A 24,567-nucleotide genomic window follows, 5' to 3' on the forward strand; every position below is an offset into this window, starting at 1 on the left:
GAGGGTGGCTATCGTATGAACTCTCTGTATCTCATATATGGTAGAAGCAAATACATTTCAAAACAGAAGACCACTACCATTAAATTAATGTATACGTGAGCGACATATGGCAACACATATAGGCTCACCGGGTTAGGACCCTTTACAATTAGTATCTTATGGAGGCAGACTCATGTATCAATTGGAAAATGGATGAGTTCAATTGCAATTTATTGTATACACAAACAAATTTCTGATTCAAACGTTAAATTTTTTAATTCAAATTGCTTAAATCACGAAAATTATCACAGTATCAATGACAGACTTATTTAGAAATAAAAAATGAGCTTATTAAAAAAAAAAAAAAAAAAAAAAAACAAGTATATACAGCCGTAAGTTCGGCCAGGCCGAAGCTTATGTATCCTCCATCATGGATTGCGTAGAAACTTCTTCTAAACACTGCCATCCACAATTGAATTACTTAAGTTGCGGTAACGCTTGCCGATGGCAAGGTATCTTAAAACCTCCTAACACCATCTTCTAAATTGTATGTAAGTCCATACGTGGTATATATTAAATCAAAAAAGATCGATCCAATACGTATATAATTCAGTTTGACAAAGTAGACATAAAATTTTGACAAAATTTTCTACAGAAATAAAATTTTAACAAAATTTTCTATAGAAATAAAATTTTCACAAAATTTTCTATAGAAATAAAAATTTTGACAAAATTTTCTATAGAAAGAAAATTTTGACAAAAATTTCTACAGAAATAAAATTTTAACAAAATTTTCTATAGAAATAAACTTATGACAAAATTTTCTATAGAAATAAAATCTTTGTAGATTATTTTTGGCTCGAGTGGCAACCATGATTATGAACCGAATAAAATTTGAACAAAATTCTCTATAGAAATAAAATTTTGACAAAATTTTCTATAGAAATACAATTTTGACAATGATGAAAATTTTATTATGAACCGAATAAAATTTTAACAAAATTTTCTCTAGAAATAAAATTTTGACAAAATTTTCTATAGAAATAAAATTTTGGTAGATTATTTTTGGCTCTAGTGGCAACCATGATTATGAACCGATATGGACCAATTTTTGTGTGATTGGACTAATTTTGGTATGGTTGTTAGCGACCATATACTAACACCACGTTCCTAATTTGAACCGGATCGGATGAATTTTGCTCCTCCAAGAGGCTCCGGAGTTCAATTCTGGAGAACGTTTTATATGGGGGCTATATATAATTATGGACCGATATGGACCAATTCCGGCACGGTTGTTAAAGATCATATACTAACACCATGTTCCAAATTACAACCGGATTGGATGAAATTTGCTTCTCTTGGAGACTTCGCAAGCCAAATCTGGGGATCTGTTTATATGGGGGCTATATATAATTATGAACCGATGTGGACCATTTTTTGCATGGTTGTTAGAGACCATATACCAATACCATGTACCAAATTTCAGCCGGATCGGATGCAATTTGCTTCTCTTTGAGGCTTCGCAAGCCAAATCTGGAGATCGGTTTATATGGGGTCTATAATAATTAATTATGGACCGATGTGGATCAATTTTTGCACGGTTGTTAGAGACTATATACCAACATCACGTACCAAATTTCAGATGGATCGGATGAAATTTGCATTTCTTTGAGGCTCCTCAAGCCAAATCTGGGGATCGGTTTATATTGGGGCTATATATAATTATAAACCGATGTGGACCAATTTTTGCATGATCGTTAGAGACCATATACCAACATCATGTACCAAATTTCAGCCGGATCGGATGAAATTTTCTTCTCTTTGAGGCTCCGAAAGCCAAATCTGGGGATCGGTTTATATGGGGGCTATATATAATTATGGACCGATTTCGACCAATTTTTGCATGGTTGTTGGAGACCGTATACCAACACTATGTACCAAATTTCAGGCGATTCGGATGAAATTTGCTTCTCTTTTAGGCTCCGCAAACCAAATCTGGGGATCGGTTTATATGGGGGCTATATATAATTATGGACCGATGTGGACCAATTTTTGCATGGTTGTTAGAGACCATATACAAACACCGTATACCAAATTTCAGCCGGGTCGGATGAAATATGCTTCCGTTAGAGGCTCCACAAGCCAAATCTGAGGGTCCCTTTACATGGGGGATATACGTAAAAGTGGACCGATATGGCCCATTTTCAATACCATCCGACCTACATCAATAACAAATACTTGTGCCAAGTTTCAAGTCGATAGCTTGTTTCCTTCGGAAGTTAGCGTGATTTCAACAGACGGACGGACGGACGAACGGACATGCTTAGATCGACTCAGAATTTCACCACGACCCAGAATATATATACTTTATGGGGTCTTAGAGCAATATTTCGATGTGTTACAAACGGAATGACAAAGTTAATATACCCCCATCCTATGATGGAGGGTATAAAAACAAGTAAGAAAAGTCTAAAGTCGGGCGGTGCCGACTATATTGCACCCTGCACCACTTTGTAGATCTAAATTTTCGATACCATATCACATTCGTCAAACGTGTTGGGGGCTATATATAAAGGTTTGTCCTTGACAGAATTTGATAGACAGAATTTGATAGACTTCTACAAATTCTATAGACTCAAAATTCATGTCGGCTGGTGGAACACAATGTTAGTAAAAAAATATGGGAAACATTTAAATCTGAAGCAATTTTAAGGAAACTTCGCAAAAGTTTATTTATGATTTATCGCTCGATATATATGTATTAGAAGTTTAGGAAAATTAGAGTCATTTTTACAACTTTTCGATTTTACAAGGAAAATGTTGGTATTTTGACCATTTTTGTCGAAATCAGAAAAACATATATATGGGAGCAATATCTAAATCTGAACCGATTTGGCACGCATAGCTACAATCCTAATTCTACTCCCTGTGCAAAATTTCAACTTAATCGGAGCAAAAAATTGGCCTCTGTGGTCATATGAGTGTAAATCGGGCGAAAGGTATATATGGGAGCTATATCTAAATCTGAACCGATTTCACCCAAATTTGGCACGCATAGCTACAATGGTAATTCTACTCCCTGTGATGTCGTCTTGAAATTGGGCACAGATTGTTCTTGCAAGACAAGGTCAAGTTCGAAGATATTTTCTTTTTTTGTTGACTTTTGTTGACTTTTTTGTACATAAAGTATACATTTATATGTTTTTAGTCTCAAACAGAGATGTTTTAAATTTGGTTGATATGGGTCCATGTTTTTTGGATAACTCGATCCCCCCATTTAAATTCTTGCACATATTTTCATGCGATTAATCTGAATTTTGCAAGGTAGTCTTACTTTGTATCCAGAAATAAATGTAACACATATGGTGTGTATCGCTCCAAATTATGATATATCCCCCATATAACCCAATCTCCAAATTTGACTTTTTTTATGGTAAAGAAGCTGATTCGCCTTGAATTTCAAAAAGGATGAATAAACTGCCTAGATTTTTTATAATAAGTAAATTTTTACATAAGGCCTTACTAAAAATCAATGAATTAAGGCCTCTCTGCAGTTTTCTATTGACCTAATTTAAGACTGTGTATATTTGACTACCTTTTTTGCTTACATGCCAATTATTTATTTTTGAAGATTGTGCTATCAAAAAAAAATCTTTCTGCTCATTATCTCAAAAGGCCTAGGCTAGTCCCCTTGGGTTTCATCATCTAACTACTGGTTATTTATTGTCTAGTTCACTTATATCGTTCGATAACATCGTTGCTTTGAAGCATCATCTGTATATGACATTAGAATGATATAATTAATCACTTTATTATGTTGATAAGACCATGTCGCCCTTAGTCCATCCTTGTGGTCGATGAGGCAATGTTGATTAAACGACAGCTTAACGATGTCATTCAAAAGAAGAAGAAAAGGTCACACATAACAGTCAGCCCGTCGCCCCGCACCATTAATCTGTCAAACCGAAATCAATATTATATTCAATTTCATTTAATAGATTCCCATTTAAGATGAGTGTAATGACCAAGATACTGAACGAACCAAGAACAACGCCAAGTAGGTGGAGATACGATTTGTATTAAGTTTCCGCATATAAAATGTCAATGACGAGAGCATGCCCTTGTCGACAATATATTCCATAGTTTTTTTTTGCGATTATAAGAAAACACAATGTGGAAATTGAGGATAATAGGTGGTGGTGTGTTCTTTAAACCATTTTCATTTCAAATGAAATATTTTTTAAACCAAATGAAACCATTCTCACATGAAATGACACAGGTTTCAAGTTAAATTAAGTCATATTCCAATCAAATGAACATTTTTTCATTTCAAGTGGAACGTTTTATATAGTCCAAATTAAATCTTCTTTAAATCGAATGAAACTCTTTTCCACCTTTCACCTATTACACTTCATAGACAATTTTTATGTCAGAAAGTCGAAGTCGGATTTTGTACTCTGCAACTGATTAGTTGGATTTTAATGCTTGCTAAAATCATGAATCTATCTTTAATGAAAAGTTCGGCATCGAGTCAAAAAGGCTAACGAATTTTGTTGTTGGTCAAAATCGACTAATTTTTTTATATTTTATTACCTTTTATTTCAAACTACACGATATCAGTTTTAAATCAAATGAAACCGTGTATAATTAAAAGAAGTTTTTATCGATTCAAATGAAAGACCTACGACAAATAATCGAAAAGGTCGCAGTAGGCTTTTGTAATCTCCGATTTGTCTGCAAATTAAAATCTAGATGTAATAGAAGACCACAAATGGGTGTGGCGCATATAGTGTGAATCGGTGCATGTTTTAGTATGGCCCCCCATATAGACCGATCTCCGATTTGACTTTTTGAGCGTCAAGACATCCAAATTTTTATCCAATTTGCCTGAAATTTTAAATCTACAGATATTTGATGTCCATAAAATATGTTTGCCGTGTATTATGTGAAACGATTCCCGTTTTGGCATAGCCCCCACATAGACCGATCTCCTGATTTAACTTTTTTGGTTTTTTTTTTTTAACTTTGTAATGTCGAAAAACCAACATTGGCATTAATAGACTCTTCTTCAATTCCAATATTTTAAGAAATTTCGAAATTAACAATAGGCAGGTAATCACTTCTGACAATTTGACAAATCAACCAAGTAAAATAAGCGTCACCCAAATAGTAGATTGGGTGACGCTTATTTTTTTTGTTTGGATCCGGAAGTGGTGCAAATTCACGCAGAAGCGATGAATTTTGCACGGGCTGGTTATAAGACGGATGTCCACCATTTGAACAGGTATAATCCGAATTCAGTGTTATGGATGTGAATTCAAAAATTTTGCCAAACAAATAATTTTTATAATTATTTCTATGTTAGCCTTATAAAAATGCAGGTTGGTTCTTCGTCCAAAATAATTACTTTACATATTATCATTACAATTAAGGTTATGGAATTGATTTAACTATGAAGCTATTGAAAAGAAAACACCAAATACCAATCTAACAAACCTAACTACACATATGTTTCTTTGCTGGCTATTGCAGGTGGTTTCCATAGTCTGTAGTGTAGATCTGGCGGAGTGAGATGATTTACTTTGGGTCTTATATGCTAATATCTTAAGGAATTTACATACGAGAATTATTCCTCCCAAATTGAAACGTTTTTCACCATCACTGTGCACTACACTAATATGTCTACAAATCAAAATCTATTTTTGGAGACATTGCTGAATTCACCTTATTGGTTTATGATTTTTATGCATTGTAACGCTTGTCTGAAACGTTTTACCTCAAATATTTTTTTTTTAAATTTGCAATTTTTCTAAAATGTATTTATAATTTTTTCGACAACATTTTAATAATTTATACCATTTTATTAATTCTTACTCTGTTTTTAATCGATTTGAAACAAAGAAGTTAAAATTACCCAATAAAAATATGAACAAAAAAAAACGAGTTATAAAAAATTGAATTAAAAGAACTTTGTGTATAGTTAAAATAAAGAAAATCTTTGGGAGGAGATTTTGGAATTGCTTTTAAAGTTGTGCCTCTGGAATTGCTTTTAAAGTTGTGCCTTCAAGAGGGATACTAGGTTGTTCCTTTGTAATAATATCCCTTAAATATTTGATATGGCACTTAAATTAATTACGTATGATTAAATCAAATTTTCATATAGTTACCTCAACCCAACTCATAGTATCTATTTCGGTTCAATATTTTTTCGAGCATAACTTAAATTTCACATCCTCTTTCTGTTTTATCTTTGCTCTTTGTCCCTATATAAGTGCTTAACATTTTTGAGCTTTGGGAGTTTTATAAAGTATCCACATGGTATATTGTTTTTGGACATAGAAATATTTTAAAGCATTTTGGCAAACATCCAAAGAAAAACCTTTTGAAGTCAAGTACACACTCGATTTAAATCATGGTTGACTATGATCAAAAAAACACCTACACTACCTACCACTGCTTGAAATGGGATTTTGAAAACACCTTTTGAAAGTGAACAAAGCAGTAGCATCTAGTTTTAATGTAGCATAACAATTCGTAACACTTATCATTTCAATCTTTTCTTTCCCTCCACTTTCCCCACCTAAACCAATCTATGCGATAACGAACTGCTTCATTGAAAACCACAGAAAAGATGTTCGTCTACCCGTCCAATTGCAAAGAGCTATGGCTGCCGAAGCTGAGGCAGCTCGAGAGGCTCGTGCAAAAGTTATAGCCGCCGAGGGAGAACAGAAAGCCTCCAGAGCATTGAGGGAAGCATCAGAAGTAATTGGTGATTCACCGGCAGCCCTTCAGTTACGTTACTTACAGGTAAGCACTTTGTCAATTTTCTCTATGCTTGTTATTACATTGCAATGACTAGACTTCATGTAATAAACCAACACTATTTCACATGACTATCTCTTGCAGACATTGAGTGCTATATCGGCTGAGAAGAATTCCACCATTGTATTCCCATTGCCCATCGATCTGATAACGTATTTCCTGAAATCGAATGATGCCGATACAATAAAAACTGCTGCAAATACAGCTCAAGCTATAGCTGACCGTGAGGCAGTTCCATCGACAATTATTGTTCCCTCCACAACAGCAGCCGGCCCAGCACCTATGATTGCCGCCACCACATCAGCAGCATCATCAAGCAATGCGAATGGTATAAGCCATGAGAATGGCATTGTTACAGCAGCTATGTAAATCTCCCTCCCCCCCCCCCCCCCCCCCCACACACAGCCCCCTCAAAAGGAATGAGTCCTGTCATTGACCAAGTGAATATAGAGAACAGGAGAAGTATGAAAATGGGAGCAACATGAATCTTTGATGCTTCTTCCATAATAATAATTGCCCGTTATACAGTGCAAATATTTGAGAGTACCCAAATACAGCAACAACAACAATAAATACAAATAAGAAGGCATTTACTTACGTATACAGAGGAAAAGAACAAAACATACTAACCTCCCCACAACCACACTCACATTCACTCTCTCTCTCTCTCTCTCGCTCACACTCACGTAAATCCCAATAAACACGAAAACAAAGCAAACCTATCATTCCATTACACCTATTGTCCTCTTATATATCTTATAAAAAAGGGTGGACCGCAAAAAAAGGCGTTGGATTAATCCATTAAGAAATTATTTATTTTTTTTTTTTAATATTTAATTAAAAGCTCCCTTGAAGACAAGAGAAATTGGCATGGGCTTGGATGCAAATTAGAAATATATTTTGCGATATTAATATATTATCGTTGTACAACATGTATAGAGTAGCACCATTCACAATAATTAGACGATCATGGTATACGCAACACATTCCAATGCCAAGGATATCAGGCCTGCATATAGTTGGTGAACATCTGAGTCTTTGAAGTTATACTTAATTACACTCAAAAAAGGGGGCGCTAATGTCAACTGAACTTTATTTTAGTTCAAGAAGATTACTTGATTTTACTTAAATTTTGCCCAATGTGAGCAAATATTCGTTACTTGAATATTTTACTGATGTGAACTAAAAATAAGAAAAAAAGTATATACGGCCGAATAATTCGGTCAGGTCGAATCTTATGTACCCTCCACCATGGATTGCCTAGAAACTTCTACTAAAGACGGCCATCCACAATTGAGATACTTGGGTTGCGGCCGATGGCAAGGCATCTTAAAACTTCTTAACATTATTTTCTAGATTGTAATTAAGTCCATGCGGGATATATATTAGGCAAAACAAATGCCGATTAAATACATATATATTCAGTTCTTGACCGGTATATGTAGGGAAGAAATAATTGCAAACCGATACGAACTTTTGTGCGGAAATTATAAAGCCAGAATTGAAGTATGGAAGTATTATGAACACGATTCTACCAAACATTGCAGATGTTTTACTGTTTGATAGATTGGTAGAATTCTTGATGTTTTGGAAGATCTTGCAAAATATTCCTCTCCAACTAAAAGGTGCTTCATAAATTTGCTATAGAAATAAAATTTTAACAAAATTTTCTACAGAAATTAAATTCTGAAAAAATTTTCTATAGAAATAAAATTTCGATAAATTTTTCTATAGAAATAAATTTTAAACAAAATTTTCTATAGAAATTATATTTTGACAACATTTTCTAAAGAAATAAAATGTTGACATAGTTTTCTATGGCAATAAAATTTTTGTACACTATTTTTTTGGCTCGAGTGGCAATCGTTGTTATAAAACGAAAAGAGCCAAATTTTCTGTGATTGGGGATCGATTTATCTCTGGGCTATATATGACAATAGATTGATACAGACCAATTTTTGCATGGTTGTTATCGGTCATATACTAGCGCAATGTACCAAATATTAACCGGATCGGAAGAATTTTGCTCCTTCAAGAACCTCCGGAGGTCAAATCTGGAGATCGGTTTATATGGGGGCTATATATAATTATGAGCCGATATGGACCAATTCTGGCATGGTTGTTAGAGACCATATACCAACACCACGTAACAAATTTCAACCGGATCGGATGAAGTTTGCTCCTCCAAAAGTCTCCGGAGGTCAAATATGGGGATCGGTTTATATGGGGGCCAAGGCCGTATTCAGGGGGGGGTGAGGGGGATCAAACCCCCCCCTCCGAAATGAATGAATATTTTTATATAAATAAATATATATTTTTAGCTGCATAGAAAAATCTTATCGAAGATGTTGAAGAATTTTAAAGGAGGAGGATTTATTTTGAAAAACGATTACCTATAAAACTTGCACAAACCATAGAATACTAGTTGAAAAGCCCGTCAAACGACGGTCGCAAAAAACAAATTGTTTTTGTTCTCGCACCACAAATTTAATTTTTGGAAAATGTCTTTTTGCTTTTTATTTGTGTTTGTTGTTCTTTTTGTGAACATGACTCGCTTTGTTTGGCCATAGCAACAACAACGAAACACCCAAACACACATGTGTAAATGAAATGGCGCAAAACCTGCGAAAAGAACCTGCGAAAAGAACCTGCCTAATTCAGCGATGGAAGCACTTGGAGAGTGCAATAAAGAGATATTTCCAAACGTGCATATTCTTTTAAAAATTTTGGTCATTTTGTCAGTTACTCAGGGATGGAAAATACAATTTTTAAGAAAATACAAAAAAGGTATTTTTTGAGCGGAAAGGTACTTTTTACTAAATTTCAACAAAAATTTCACTGGAAAATTATTGTCAAGAGACTAAATTTTAAAGAAAATAAAATTTTGACAAAATTTTCTATATAAATAAAATTTTGCAAAAATTTTCTATAGAAATAACATTTTGCAAAAAAAATCTGTAGAAAAAAAATAATGCACAATTTTTTCTATAGAAATAAAATTTTGCAAAAATTTCCTATCGAAATAAAATTTGTACAAAATTTTCAATTGAAAAAAAAAAAAATTGACATAATTTTCTATAAAAATAAAATTTTGCAAAAATTCTATATAGAAATACAATTTTGACAACATTTTCTACCGAAATAAAAAATCGATAATATAGAATCGCATTTTTTTTCGACTAAAACATTCTTGAAGTTCAATAAAATCCTGTTTTTGACTATGTCTTTTACAAAATCGAGATTTTCTTCCCACATGAACATGTCTGTTTTGCCATATTTGTAAAAGACTATTAGCAAATAAGGTTGATAAAGACTTTCTCAAAATATTAAAATATTTTGTTAAAGTTATTGTACCATAAATCTGATATCGACTCACAAATGTCTACACAAAAGGTACTAAATCATTCGCGGGGGTACTACGGTACTGACCGGGGTCAAAAAGTATTGAAAAAAGTACTATAGCATTTTCCATCCCTGCAGTTACTACGTACTCATCCGAACTTTCATTTTCAACAATGAAGAGATTACAGACGTATCTTAGAAATTCGACTAGCGAGAGTAGACTCAATGGATTGGCATTAATGTCGGTTCATCGCCGAATAAATGTGCCGACTGAAGAAGTAATTGATTTATTTGCTGCCCAAAAAGCCCGTCGGCTCAATTTAATATTATAAAAATATTGTATACAAATAAAATTTTCTACACATGAGATTATATGAATATTTTTTTTTTTAATGATGATGATAAGATTTCTGCGTTCAACTGCATTCAATGATCTTCGATTTTTTGGCGTTTTCAATAGCCATGGATTCTTCATATAATAATGATGTATGTCATTGCTCATCATCCCCACATAGCAAACATTTTAACCTATGATGTTGAGTATAATAATGAGAGGTGAAGATTCTTATACTCACCACCATATGTATGAAACGTTCCATTTATAATATAGCGAAATATTGATTTCCGGCCACATAAAGATTGTAGACATTTCAATTAAAAAATTAATTGGATCAATTAATTTCGTGATTGAATCAGAATTTTTTTTTTGAGTGTAGATATTTGTTTGTAAATGTGGAGTTTTCTTTAATTTTGATACCAATAAGTATCCTTATACGTACCAAGCAACAATATATTATTTTGGTACTTGAATGTTCTGAACAAACTTGATTTTTTAAGGAAAAACAATAGATTTGTTTATTGGCGTTCGTTTTGTTCGCAGTACTATGTGCATAGTGGTTGCTTCAAGCTTGGTCCAAATTGAGGCACATCTTGCCAAATTCCAGGAGCCGATTGGTGTGGAATATGTATAGAAATATAAAAATTTAAATCGACCATGATTTCTATGAAGTTCAAGTAAATGTTTTGCACTTGTATGTCCGATATGTCTGCCTCCAATAACGAAGCTATCGTGCTGAAATTTCACATAAGCTCGTCTTTTGTCTGTGGGCAGGTTAGCTCTCCTGCTAACTCACTCCCGATTTGGGATCTTCAACGTCTAGATATTTCAATTTTTATTCGATTTACCTTATTTTCAAAATCTAAACGTATTTTGGGTGCATAAATAAGTGTGCCGAATATGGTGTGATTTGGTTCACTTGTTGATATAGTCTCCCATACAGATCAATATCACGATTTGATTCTTGGGTTTCTAGACACCGCAATTTGCCTGAATTTCAAAATCTAGTGGTATTTTGGCTTCATAAACAAGTGTGCGGAAGATAGTGTGTACAGGTCCATAGTTTGATATAGCTCCCATACAGCCCGATCTCCTGATTTGATTTCTATGGTTTCTTGAAACGGCAATTTTTTCCGATTTGATTCTTATATTGGAAATCTAAAGGTATTTCAGGTCCACACATAAGTTTGCTTAAAATGGTGTGTATCGGTCCATGCTTTGGTATTCCTCTCATATATACTGATTTCCCGATTTGACCTATTGAGTTTCTACCTCCCAATTTATTTCCGATTTGCCGATAAAACCTACGAGGGCAGTTCGGAAACTTCTTAGCCTAGCACAAAAAGCGCGGTATAAACAGAATAATATCATGGGCATCTCAAACGAACGAGTCCATTTAATTTTGCATGAAGAACTACAGATGAAAAAGCTTTCTGCAAGATGGTTGCCGCATTTGTTAACAGTCGCTCAAAAACGCATAAGAATGAACATTTCTAAAGCTTGTTCGGATCGTTTTAAGCGAAATAAAATGGATTTTAAGCGTAGTTTCATAACTGTTGATGAGACATGGATCCACCACTATACTCCAGAGACAAAAAATAATCCAAACAATGGACTGAAGCTGGGGTAAGTGGCCCAAGGAAGGCAAAAACAATTCAATCGGCTGGTAAGGTTATGAAAACGGTTTTTTGGGACTTCAAAGGTATTTTATTGATTGACTATCTGCAAAAGGGTAAAAAATAAATTCAGAGTGCTATTGCAACCTTTTGGATCAATTAAATGTACAAATTCAAGAAAAACGCCCTGGCTTACAACACAAAAAATAATTTTTCGTCGATACAACGCACCAGCGGACAAGAGTGTTTTAACAATGGCTAAAATCAACGAATTAAAGTACGAGTTGCTTGACCACCCATTTTATTCTCCTGATTTAGCTCCCAGTGACTTTTAATTGTTCCCAAATCTAAAAAAATTCCTTGCTGTCAAGCGTTTTACCTCAAATGAGGATGCAATTACAGTTGTAAACCACTATTTTGAAGACCCTGAGGAAAACTATTTTAATCAAGGGATAGAATTGCTAGAAAAGCGTTGGACTAAGTGTATTGAAGTTTCAGGAGATTATATTGCAAAATAAAAATATTTTTGAAAAACTAACTATTCTCTTTCATTGATAGGCTAAGAAGTTTCCGAACCGCCCTCGTAGAGGTATTTTTGGTCCAAACATAAGTAGACAGAATATGGGCGTAACGATCCCCTATATAGACTGATCTCTCGATTAGATTTCTTGGACTTCTAGACACCGTTATGCCTAAAATTCAAAAGGCATTTTGGGTCCGTAAATAGGTGTACACGGATGAAAAAGACTGTTTTTCATATGTTTGGCTATAAACATTATATGTTTGGAACACAAATTTTTAAACACAATATTTTTGAGTGCAAGCATATAATGTTCATAAACTAGCATAACATGTTTGGGACATATATGTTAATATGTTAGAACATATTATGTTTGGGACATAAAATGTTTGTAAATATAATATGCTTGGATGCAAACATATATTAATTTAGAAATAGCCTATAAACATATATGTGTTTAGTAGCTTGGAGCGCTATTTAACAGGGAGCGATATTGAATTAAGTTGGTGGTTGTTGCTTGTTATTACAAAATTAACATTTTATTTATCCTTGGGCAATTGATCAGCTACTTCTTTGATCCTTACAAACTGTGTGGTCCGCTGTTCGAATCCCCGTCCGGCAAAAGGTAAAATTAAAATAAAAAAACAAATTGAATAATTTCTTCTACAATGTTTGTATTACAGAAAAAGGTCCTAAGAACTAAAAAATCTCGTGGAAGTGAGAAAGATGTGGGGGAATATACAATTGGGCAGAAACAAAATTTTGAACATTCAGGTCGAAAACCTATGTTGTTAGCACCTATATTACCTGTTTATTTTCATAATTCATTATGATAGTAAATATATAAATATATAAATAAATAAATAAAATTTTGAGCACAATATTGTTTGGGAGAATTTTTTTAAGCATATAATATTTTTGGGTGCAAAATGCTTCCAAACATATTATATGTTCACATAATAACATATTGTTTTTTGGAAGACAACATTATTGAATTTGGATGCAAAAATACAAAATGTTTGGAAATTGACTACCCAAACATATATTGTTTAGACCAATATGCTTTCAAACATATTATATATTGGAAGAGATCAAACATATAAATGTTTGGGCAATAGCCAAAAATGTATATGCTTCAAGCAAAATATGTTTGGGAGTATATGTTACAGATGCGATTTTTTGTGAGCGTGTAGTGAATGTGGTGTGGATCGGTTCATGTTTTGGTATAGCCCCATCAGTTAGGGCTGCTGATTTCCATGTTGGTTTATTTATTTGCTTGGCAGAGTATCTGTCATCAAATCCACCTAAAATTATTTATATTTTCAAGAAACCAGACTAAGAGTTTTCAAAAGAAATAAACCTATTTTTTGATTCATTATGGTGGGTATTTAAGATTTGGCCCGGCCAAACTTAAGACTATATTTACTTGGTGTTGCTAATTTATGACAACTTGAATCTAGCACTCACTTATAAGTTAAATATCTAGTTTCTCGTATGTTAGTATTTTCAAGAAATTACATAAAAATAAATAAAACAAATAAAGACATAGTAAATTCTAAACTTTATTGCAGGTTTGAGAAATTTACACTTAATCTTTATTTTCTATCCTCCTTAATGTATCTTTAGCATTTTTGTACACTAATGCACCGTCCTTTTGAAAAGGGATCGTAAAGACAGAATCATGCTCTTATCCTCCCATAAATGAGGTATTGGCATAAACAAATGCTGTAAACAATAAACACATCAACATCAACTTGTACCGTTAACTTTCACAGTACATTCTCTCACACAAACCACCTACCACATACTCAGTCTTACCTCATAATCATTTACATACCCTTGCACTATCAAACATCGTTTACACGACTCAAGTACCTACACTCTCGTGTATGTACATGGAGAAAGGAACTGAGAGTTTAATGAAATTCATGGAATATTTAAAGTTGATTATATTAACATAACATAATGCTATTTATGTTATGTGTGTGTAAACAGAGATATTGGCATTAATCTTTGCCGGTATGTTAGGAAAAATATGATTTCAAGAAATATGATTTTCATTTAGGTTCATTATTTTAATCCAGAGATTGGTGGGTGGATAAAAATCAGAATATGTCGACTCAAATTTTGCCGCCAATTAATCAAAAATATTTATTAATAACAGAAAAAACGTATTAATAATTGTTGTGTTTTCTGCCAAAATTTGGAACTTTCGATTGACAATTATTAATAATTATTGGAAATGTCCGCCGCAGAATATACAATTTTTTTTTTGCGAGCCACCCTGGTTAGCATGCCCGCCTTGCATACATAGGGTCGTGGGTTCAAACTCAAAAGTTTTTCAGCGGTGGATTAATGCTGCTGACATTTCTGAGTGTTTCAAAGCTTCTCTAAGTGGAACGCCGTTCGGACTCGCCTATAAAAAGGAGGTCCCTTGTCATTTAGCTTAACATAGAATAGTGATAAGAGATGATAAGTGGTATCACATATAGCCGTAGGCTCAAAAATTTAAATTTGAGAATTAGTTTGTAGAGAGACAAAGTAATTGTAGATCAATATGTATGTGAAAAACAATTTCAAGTCGCTAAGAGGATCACATTTTACAATAATAGTAAATAGTTGTTTCGTTTTTTTGCTTCCGCTCTCCCTGCAATTTCCGCTAAATTTTTCTTCATACCATTTTATATTACATATTTTTTATTTATTTAGAATTTACCATTAGTTATGAAATATTACTATATTTTGTACCTTAGGCTTTGTTTGAGGTTATCTGACATTACAATTCAAATGAGCAAAATATAAACCGACTTCCCGATTTGGGGTCTTGGGCTTATAAAAACCGTAGTTTTTATCCAATTTGTCTGAAATTGAAAATCTAGAGGTACTTGAGGACCATAAAAAGGTGTGCCGAAAATGGTGCCTATCGGTCAGTGTTTTGGTATAGCCCCCATATATACCGATCTCCCGATTTTGCTTCTTGGGCGTCTAGAAACTGTATTTTCTATCCGATTTGCTTGAAATTGAAATCTAGAGGTATTTTGTGACCATAAAGAGGTGTGTCGATAATGGTCCGTATCGGTCCATGTTTTGGTATAACCCCCATATAGACTGATCTTCCGATTTTGATTCTTGTATTTTCTATCCGATTTGCCTGAAATTGAAAATCTGGAAGTATTTTTGGAGCATAAAGTGGTGTCTCGAAAATGGTCTATATCGGTCCATGTTTTGGTATAGCCGCCATATAGACCGATCACCCGACTTTATTTCTGAGGCTTCTAGAATCCGTAGTTTTTATCCAATTTGCCGGAAATTAGAAATCTAGAGGTATTTTAGGACCATAAAGAGGTGTGTCGAAAATGTTCCGTATCGGTCCAGGTTTTGGTATAGCCCCTATATCGACTGATCTCCCAATTTTACTTCTTGGGCTTTTAGAATTCGTAGTTTTCACTCAATTCGTCTGAAATTGGAATTCTAGAGGTATTTGAGGAACATTAAGAGGTGGTGAGTATTGGTCCATGTATTCAAAACTCTGCATTGAATTTATTTTTACCGGTCCTATATAGACCGAATTCTCTTCTTAAGGGTACACCCAAAGAAAAAATATTTTCCTCCGGAATGAAATTTTAGATAATAATCATGAAAATTGCTTTAAACTGGAAGTAAAATTTCCAGATTTTACTTATCGTATTCATTTAAATAATGGCGGGAAAAATCTACAGATTTAAGATTTCAAATCAAGGCGTTATTTCATCATATACACGATATGTTTATGATTTTTCTAAAAATCAAATAAAATTGGTTCTCATAAATCAAGAATCTGATCTAGTCTTCATAGGTAGAATCTGGTTGAACTGTTTTGCTTGGGAGGAAATTTGTCATCAAACCCCCAAAAATTCTATATATTACCAAGAAAGCCGCTACGACGAAGAGTTTTCAAAGTAAATTATAATATTTGATTCATGGTGGTGGGTATTTAAGATTCGGCCCGGCCGAACTTACGGCCGTATATACTTGTTCAATATCACTTACTCCATTAGAGTAACAAGTTCGCACTGTCCAAGGTGCCGTATAACGATTCAACGCAGCCCTTTATATTCATACGCAACCCTGCACAAACATTTTGATGAGGTTCTATTTCGGTATGCAAAGAAAAATGCCAGTTTTTGAGATAAATGATGAGATGAGATTTCTAAAAACTAATGTCGGTAACATTAGTCTTTGGTCGTCTTTGGGTCGTCGCCTTGGTATTTGATTTTCTTAAGTCTGAGCTAGAAAAAAGTTATGAAAAAGCTTTGGATTGCATTTAAAATACATTTTTGCAAAAATACATTTTTTTTCTTAGCTTTTTCGAATTTTATCTCTACGTAAAGATTTTTTGAGCAATGCTAGCAAATATTTTATCACGAATTCTAAATCTGGCGAGAAATGGATCGGTGAACTTTTCAAATATTTTTTTCTGTTATTTTATTTGCCTTTGCTGTGTTTCGTACACAGTACAATTCAAAATTTATTGGTAAAACTGCATGAAACAAAGGATTTTTATATATCTCCTCAAAAGAACTTCTTATGAACTGAAAACTAAGTCAATATCTAAGAGAGCTTTTTTGGATGTACTTTAAAATTAATCTGTTCCAATTTTTTCTTTACTGTGCTTCTATGAGCGAATATCAATATTTGGCTATGTTACAAGTGCATTGCCAATGCTATTGTAATGAAACTAAGTGTAAAAAAAAAAAATCTTTGGATTTTTAAAAGTCCTTTCAAGTGTCATCGTCATCACCAATACAATGGATGCCTGCGACCACTTCAACCGTTTGTTGTGTTACTAATGCCCCCGCCTGATTTCTTTGTTTTTGCATAAGATGTTTTTTGTTTTTCTTTCTTACACTTTCCGGTTACTATCAAGGACACTTTCAATGTGATTTATTTTGTAATGTTTGACTACATAGCCATAGAAAAAATGAGAAAAAATATAGGGTCAGCTTACAAGACTATGAATAACAAAGTCATGGAAACTGACCCTTTATATGGATTACAAGAAAATCAAATATTTCCAAAATCTATTTGGGACCCATGTACAACATATAGTATGACATGAAAATCAATCAATTTTTATTGTAGAAAATGTGAAATTTATGGTATAGGCTATTTTAATATGTGGGTTTTCGAGATTGTGAGATTGCTAGTAGCAAAGAGGTTTAAATTTCCAATGCAAATTGTTAAACTACATGTAGGTTATACTTGATATATTTGCCTAAAAGGTAAACAAGGTTTGAATTAAAGATATTAGGCAGGAATTTATTTGATCTTATAGAAAAATTAAAGAAATCTGTTTTAATATATCACAAACAAATCTTCAATATTAATAAAATCATCTTTAAATTTATTTTTTTTATATTGACCTCAAAGCTAAAAACACTATTTCAAGACTTTATTTTAAAGATCATTGACCTCGAAACTTTAGAAGATTTATATTTTAAGGCGAGTTTAGCTTAGGAATCAACAATCATACAAAGGACTCTGATATTTTTATGTCGAAAGTATACGGAAAAAATGAATGAATTAAATTGATTTTTGTCCTAGTATTATGCATGTAAATCCTAAATTTAAAAGTTAATTGGGCTTTCAAAATCATCTCTAAAACAATGTGTTGAAAGACATTTTCAATTTTGTATCTTATTATACCCTAAACCACATAGTGATGAGGGTATAATAACTTTGATTCGCCAAATACCAGATATATTGGTTTTATTGAATTTGGAAAACATCGGAACAAATTTAGATAAAGCCCCCCATATATGTTCGCTTGATTTCGACAAATGTGGTCATATTGTGCTTCATTACTAACCGATGATCGTCTTCTCTCATATATATGTATCGCCTCATTTCCCGAATTTGGCTCCGCCCGACTTTCTAATTAACTCACTTGTTTAACATATTGTTACTTTATATTAATTTTTATAAGTCCATTAATATTTATTTTAATTAATTTTATGAATATTTTGTTTGAGTTTTTTTAGCATTAGATTACACCCAATTAATATTTGGACTAGTTTTGTAATTGCAATTTATTTTATTCCAATTTCTCTGCTAATTCTATAATATTAAATTAATGTAAAATTGTGATAGTACTTTTTATTTTACGATTTCAACTTCTTTCCATGGAAAAATTCGCCTGTGCTCAATTTTTTTAGTTTTTCCGTTTTTTTTTTTATAATTGTTGTTTTTTTTTTCTTGTTTCAGTTCCTTTGCTCTCATATATTTTACCGAATTAATATTTGAAAATCTCGTGCAATTTGTTTCTTTTTTCGATTTCTCCATTCATTCTATAATGAGGCTATGTACTTATCCTTCTTCTCTTGTATGGAATCTTTTCTTATTTCTGCCAACAAATTACCCTATAGCAAGATCAGATAAATATCATTTCTTCTAATAGTATTTTGCAGGTTTAAATTAAATATCCTCGTTGATCTATAGCAGGCCCTTCTTGAAAGGTGTTTTTTTATTTAGCCTCAAAACAATGCCAATTTCCATGTTTCGGCTTTATATGAAGAAATATTTTTTGTTATAAAGCCAGTTTTTCTTGTCCATCAAAAAAAAAAAAACTCTAATATACACAGAAAAATAAATTCAAGAACATTTTTCCAATACAAATAAGTCTTTATTTTTTAACTAACTTTCAATTAATTTTATAATTGATACTATTATTTCTGTGTTTGAAGACATTTCAATTAAAACTTAATTGGATTAATTAATTTCATGATTGAAGGCAAAAAATACTTTTTTTTATGTGTATACAAAATTTTAGAATTTACTTAATCGAAAGTAGCTTATTTGATCTTTTTAATCTAAATTATACATAATTCAAAAACCTCTTACACCTTATCTATAATACATTTAATTATTAAATAAATGAAATCTGTGCCAAAAATTACATTTTTAAAAATGATAAATCATTCTCTATAAGCCCAAAGATTGTTAATCAAAATAAAGAAATATAACAAACCAAAATCAAATTAGCTTTTTCCATGTTAAACATTAAAAAACCAATCATACCACATTACTACAGACATAATTAATTTAATACAAATTTAAAACAAAATAAAAATAATACGTTTCTTAGTCATAGTTATGAAATGAATTTAAATTAAAGTACGAATCATACATTCAAAAAACCCCAATATTTTATTGATACCTATTAAAATTAAAAAACAATTAAAATATAACAATTAACCCTTTCACTACCGAATGAAATCTAATGTTAAAAACTTTAATTTTTCCTCTGTTTCTATTTGTACTAACAGCAATTTAAAAAAAAAAATATTGCAATTTGGAAGGCCTACCTCAATTATTTATAAAGCTATATGTGTTTGTTCTGAAAATTTAATTCTTGAATTGTGACCAACTGATCATACGAAACTAAACGCTATTTGGCCTGTAATATCTGTTGAAGTAATGGAAAAAATCAAAAAAGAATCTGAAATAATATGGGCTACAGTTTTTATATGAATATCGGTTTACTAGAGACGTATAGTAGAAAATTTGTCTCAAAATTTATGTATTTTTTGTTTATTGTCAAGAAATGTTATGAAAATACATTTTAGGGTCCAGCAATATCGAAAATATTTATAGCTTATTTAGATAAGAGCCTCCACTTTAAAATATCACGGAGAAATAAATCGTAACTAAGTGGGGAGTTAGAGTTTGGAGTCGTTTTTGAATGTCCTCTGTAGTGGACATCGGTAGTGAAAGGTTTAAAAAAATAATAATAAATCGGGAACAGTTTTAATTAGCCAATAAATGTGAGTTTAAATTTTATAAATAAATGGAATACCTAATTATTTAATATATATTTATTAACATTATAAATTATAATAATTAATTTATATAAATTATAACCTTAACTATGTTGTAATCTTTGAGTTTAGAGTTATTATTATGCTTGTTTAAGATGATACCAGACATTATTTTTTCATAATCCGTGTAAAAATTGGAGTATCTAATTAGATATCATATCTAATACATATAATATATAATTACATATAATGTGATATATAATTACATATAATTCCACATATGACTAAATCTTAAATCAGGTCCAACTATATATAGGGATAGATATAATCATATCTAAGACATTATATCTAGCTAGGCCAATATTGAGATCTGATCAGATCTAATTCCATAAATGGTGATACGGTCAAAATTTGGTCAAGGGAATCGGTGAAATCGTTTATTTAAAAAATCAAATTAAATTTCTTTTTCAAGTTCAATTAGTATAAACTTCAGGAAAAATATTCAGTTAGGCTTTCGCTTTTCCAAATCTGAATTGCCGGGCCTCACGCTTGACACCTGCCATCAGATTTTGTACAACCACCTTGTCCACCTTCTTCGCCGCCGAAAGCCAGTTTGCCTTGAACTGCTGCTCGTCCTTAGCAGTTTTTTTGGTCTTCTTTAGGTTCCGCTTGACAATAGCCCAGTATTTCTCAATTGGGCGGAGCTCTGGCGTGTTGGGAGGGTTCTTGTCCTTGGGAACCACCTGCACGTTGTTGGCGGCGTACCACTCCATGGCCTTTTTACTGTAATGGCAAGATGCCAAATCCGGCCAAAACAGTACGCAACAACCTTGTTTCTTCAGGAAAGGCAGCAGACGTTTATTCAAACACTCTTTCACGTAAATTTCTTGGTTGACAGTCCCGGAAGCTATGAAAATGCTGCTTTTCAAGCCACAGGTACAGATGGCTTGCCAAACCAGATATTTCTTTGCGAACTTTGACAGTTTTATGTGCTTGAAAATATCTGCTACCTTTCCCCTTCCTTTTGCCGTATAAAACTCCTGTCCCGGAAGCTGCTTGTAGTCGGCTTTGACGTAGGTTTCGTCGTCCATTACCACGTAGTCAAACTTCGTCAGCATCGTCGTGTACAGCCTCCGGGATCGCGCTTTGGCCGTCGTATTTTGTTTATCATCGCGATTTGGAGTCACTACCTTCTTGTACGTCGATAGTCCGGCTCGTTTTTTGGCTCGATGCACGTTTGTAGACGATACACCCAGCTTATTTGCGGCATCTCGGAGAGAGAGGTTAGGGTTTCGCTTGAAACTACCGGCAACTCTCTTTGTCGTCTCAGCGGCTTCCGGTTTTCGATTTCCCCCCGATCCAGACTTCCTGGATTTCGACAAGCGTTCCCCAAACACTTTAATTACATTTGTAACGGTTGATTTGGCAACTTTTACCGATTTTTCCAGCTTTGCGTGCGAGTAGCTCGGATTTTCGCGATGCTCGAGCAAAATTTTGATACGCTGCTCTTCTTGCTTGGACGGCATTTTGACAACTGAAGAGTGAATTCCAAAATCAAAATAGGAGCAACATTCTACACACACCTTCAAAATGAGCGGTGTTCAGGTTTTTTAAATGCAAAATTTAAAGGAATACGTCAAGTTTATATTGACCAAATTTTGACCGTATCACCCTTTAGTAATTAGATATTACGATTTTTCGGATCTACTCATATCTAATTGTATCAAATTAGATCCCTCAACTTTTACTCGGGACGTGTTAATGCCGTCTAATGACATGTGTTTTATTCAATTAATTTTAATGTGAATTGTTGACTATCTACATTGTGATTCTTTAATAGCTATAGGAAAATTAAAAAAAAAAAAAAAACAGAAAACATAAAATTCAGAAAAATGCGTGAAATCTTTATTTGATACTGCAATCCATTTAATTTTTAGTTTGAAGATTACATTACGAAAACGTTGACCAAATGGTCTAGCCGCTTAGTCCAATTTTGACATATCTTGTGCAACATTTCGGCCGTTATCTCAAGAGTAAATGCTTCAATAGTCTCTTCCAATTCATCAATTGAAGCTGACTTGTCTTCATAGACATGAGCTTTTAAATATCCTCACAAAAACTGGTCTAAAGGCGCATGATCTAGACGGCCAATTGACCGGTCCCTGCCTTGGAACTTGTACGCGCGGTCCGCAGGTTTCTGCTGCTATCTCTCCTTGATCTAATTCGCTTAGATCATAATGAAGGAGAACTTCATCTAAGAGAACTTACCTTTCTACAATTCTCATAGTAGCTTATTAGCATGGGTCGGATGTAAAGAGAACTTTCAAATGAAAATCTATCGCTTATTCTTTCTGCGTAGTTGGATCGAAAAATCCGTTTATATATTTGTAGCCTGAGATATGTATTTATTTACAAATCTCGATATTTAAATTTTTTCACTCCACCCCTACATTTACAAATAGATTTGTTATTTTTTAATATTGAATTATTTTTATTAAATTTTTTTATCGAATAAATTTGGCATTTGGTATTAAATCGTGCAATGACTATTCCATGTAAATTGTTTGTTGATTTTAATTTTCGAATAGCAAAAATATAAATGTCATAATAGCAATCCCCACAGCCCTTAATAACTTCCTATATATATATATATATATATATATATATATATATATATATATATATATATATATATATATATATATATATTATATATATATATATATATATATATATATATATATATATATATATATATATATATATATATATATATATATATATATATATATATATATATATATATATATATATATATATATATATATATATATACTATATATACATATATATATATATGTATATATATATATATATATATATATATATATATATATATATATATATATATATATATATATATATTATATATATATATATATATATATATATATATATATATATATATATATATATATATATATATATATATATATATATATATATATATATATATATATATATATATATATATATATATATATATATATATATATATATATATATATATATATTGAATGTGATTACAAATTCATTAATTGGAAGACAGGAATTATACCAAAATAATTAAATATACATAAATAAATATGAAATATAACATGTAAATATTAAATAAAAATATACATATGAATTTTTTTCCTTCCGTAGTTTTCAGATTCAGATTTACCTTCATATTAATACACCAAAAATAAAATTCCAAAGAAACATTAACTACAGACTCGGATATCTCTGCAACACATAGAAACAAATCTTCAAGCATATACACACATACATACATATACACACTCACCGATATACGAAACAAAAGAAAACTATAACGCTGAAACACTATCACGATAAAACTGTAACAGAGCCAAAACTTTAGTAAATATAAAAATTATATATATATAAAAATCAAAACATGTTTTATGTATCTTTTCAATTAAATAAAAGTTCATTATGAATAAAAATCATCGAATTAATGCGTTTTATTTCAGTGTTAAATTTGTTCTATAAGGTAGGGCTGCTATTTCCATTTTAGAAATAATTGATATCACAAACCTTTTTGCTATAAAACCAGAAAGGTCAAGAAAATGTCCTTCAATCACATTATCCATCATATTTGATTTATGTTGATTTCCTGCGAATATACTTTCAACAAAGAAAACTAATACTTTGATTTGAATTCTTGTTTTCCACTTGAATTCAAATTTTGCCGAAAAGTATTGGGAATTTTTCCAATAAACAATTTTGTAATTAAGCTTACAACATTTTTTCGAAGTAATATTTAATTACTTATGATTGTTTGATACATTTTGTATCTATCCTGCGAAAACTTGGTAAGTAGTTGAGGAGAAAAATTCATTACCCAGAACTCTTGGGTCATTGTTTGGAAATAACGAGTACCAACATGCAGAATAACCACCGGGCAATGGACGTCAAATCTCGTGGACTGGATTTTTGACCAGTCCACAACTAGGCGGATAATAAGTTTTTCATTCCGTTCTTAACATACCGATGTGTTAGAATTTCATCGAGGTCAAATTCTAACTATATATCTGTATGTTGTAGTCACGCTACAGCCTTCAAAAAGACAAACTATTTTATCTGTAGGTG

At 32.2% G+C, this 24,567-nt stretch overlaps 1 protein-coding gene across 1 annotated transcript in view; it reads left to right on the top strand.

Annotated features, from left to right (window-relative positions):
* The window catches only part of LOC142234152 (band 7 protein AGAP004871), a 47,271-nt gene extending 40,097 nt beyond the window's left edge, over positions 1-7,174 (top strand). Inside the window, exons 6-7 of the mRNA XM_075305235.1 lie at positions 6,606-6,786; positions 6,886-7,174. Coding sequence (XP_075161350.1) covers positions 6,606-6,786; positions 6,886-7,170 — 466 coding nt within the window. The 3' untranslated portion in view covers positions 7,171-7,174. The remainder of the gene's footprint in view (positions 1-6,605; positions 6,787-6,885) is intronic.
* Positions 7,175-24,567: the final 17,393 nt, after the last annotated feature.

This window comes from Haematobia irritans, chromosome 4, assembly GCF_050003625.1.
Source record: "Haematobia irritans isolate KBUSLIRL chromosome 4, ASM5000362v1, whole genome shotgun sequence".
Taxonomy (NCBI): Eukaryota; Metazoa; Arthropoda; class Insecta; order Diptera; family Muscidae; genus Haematobia; species Haematobia irritans.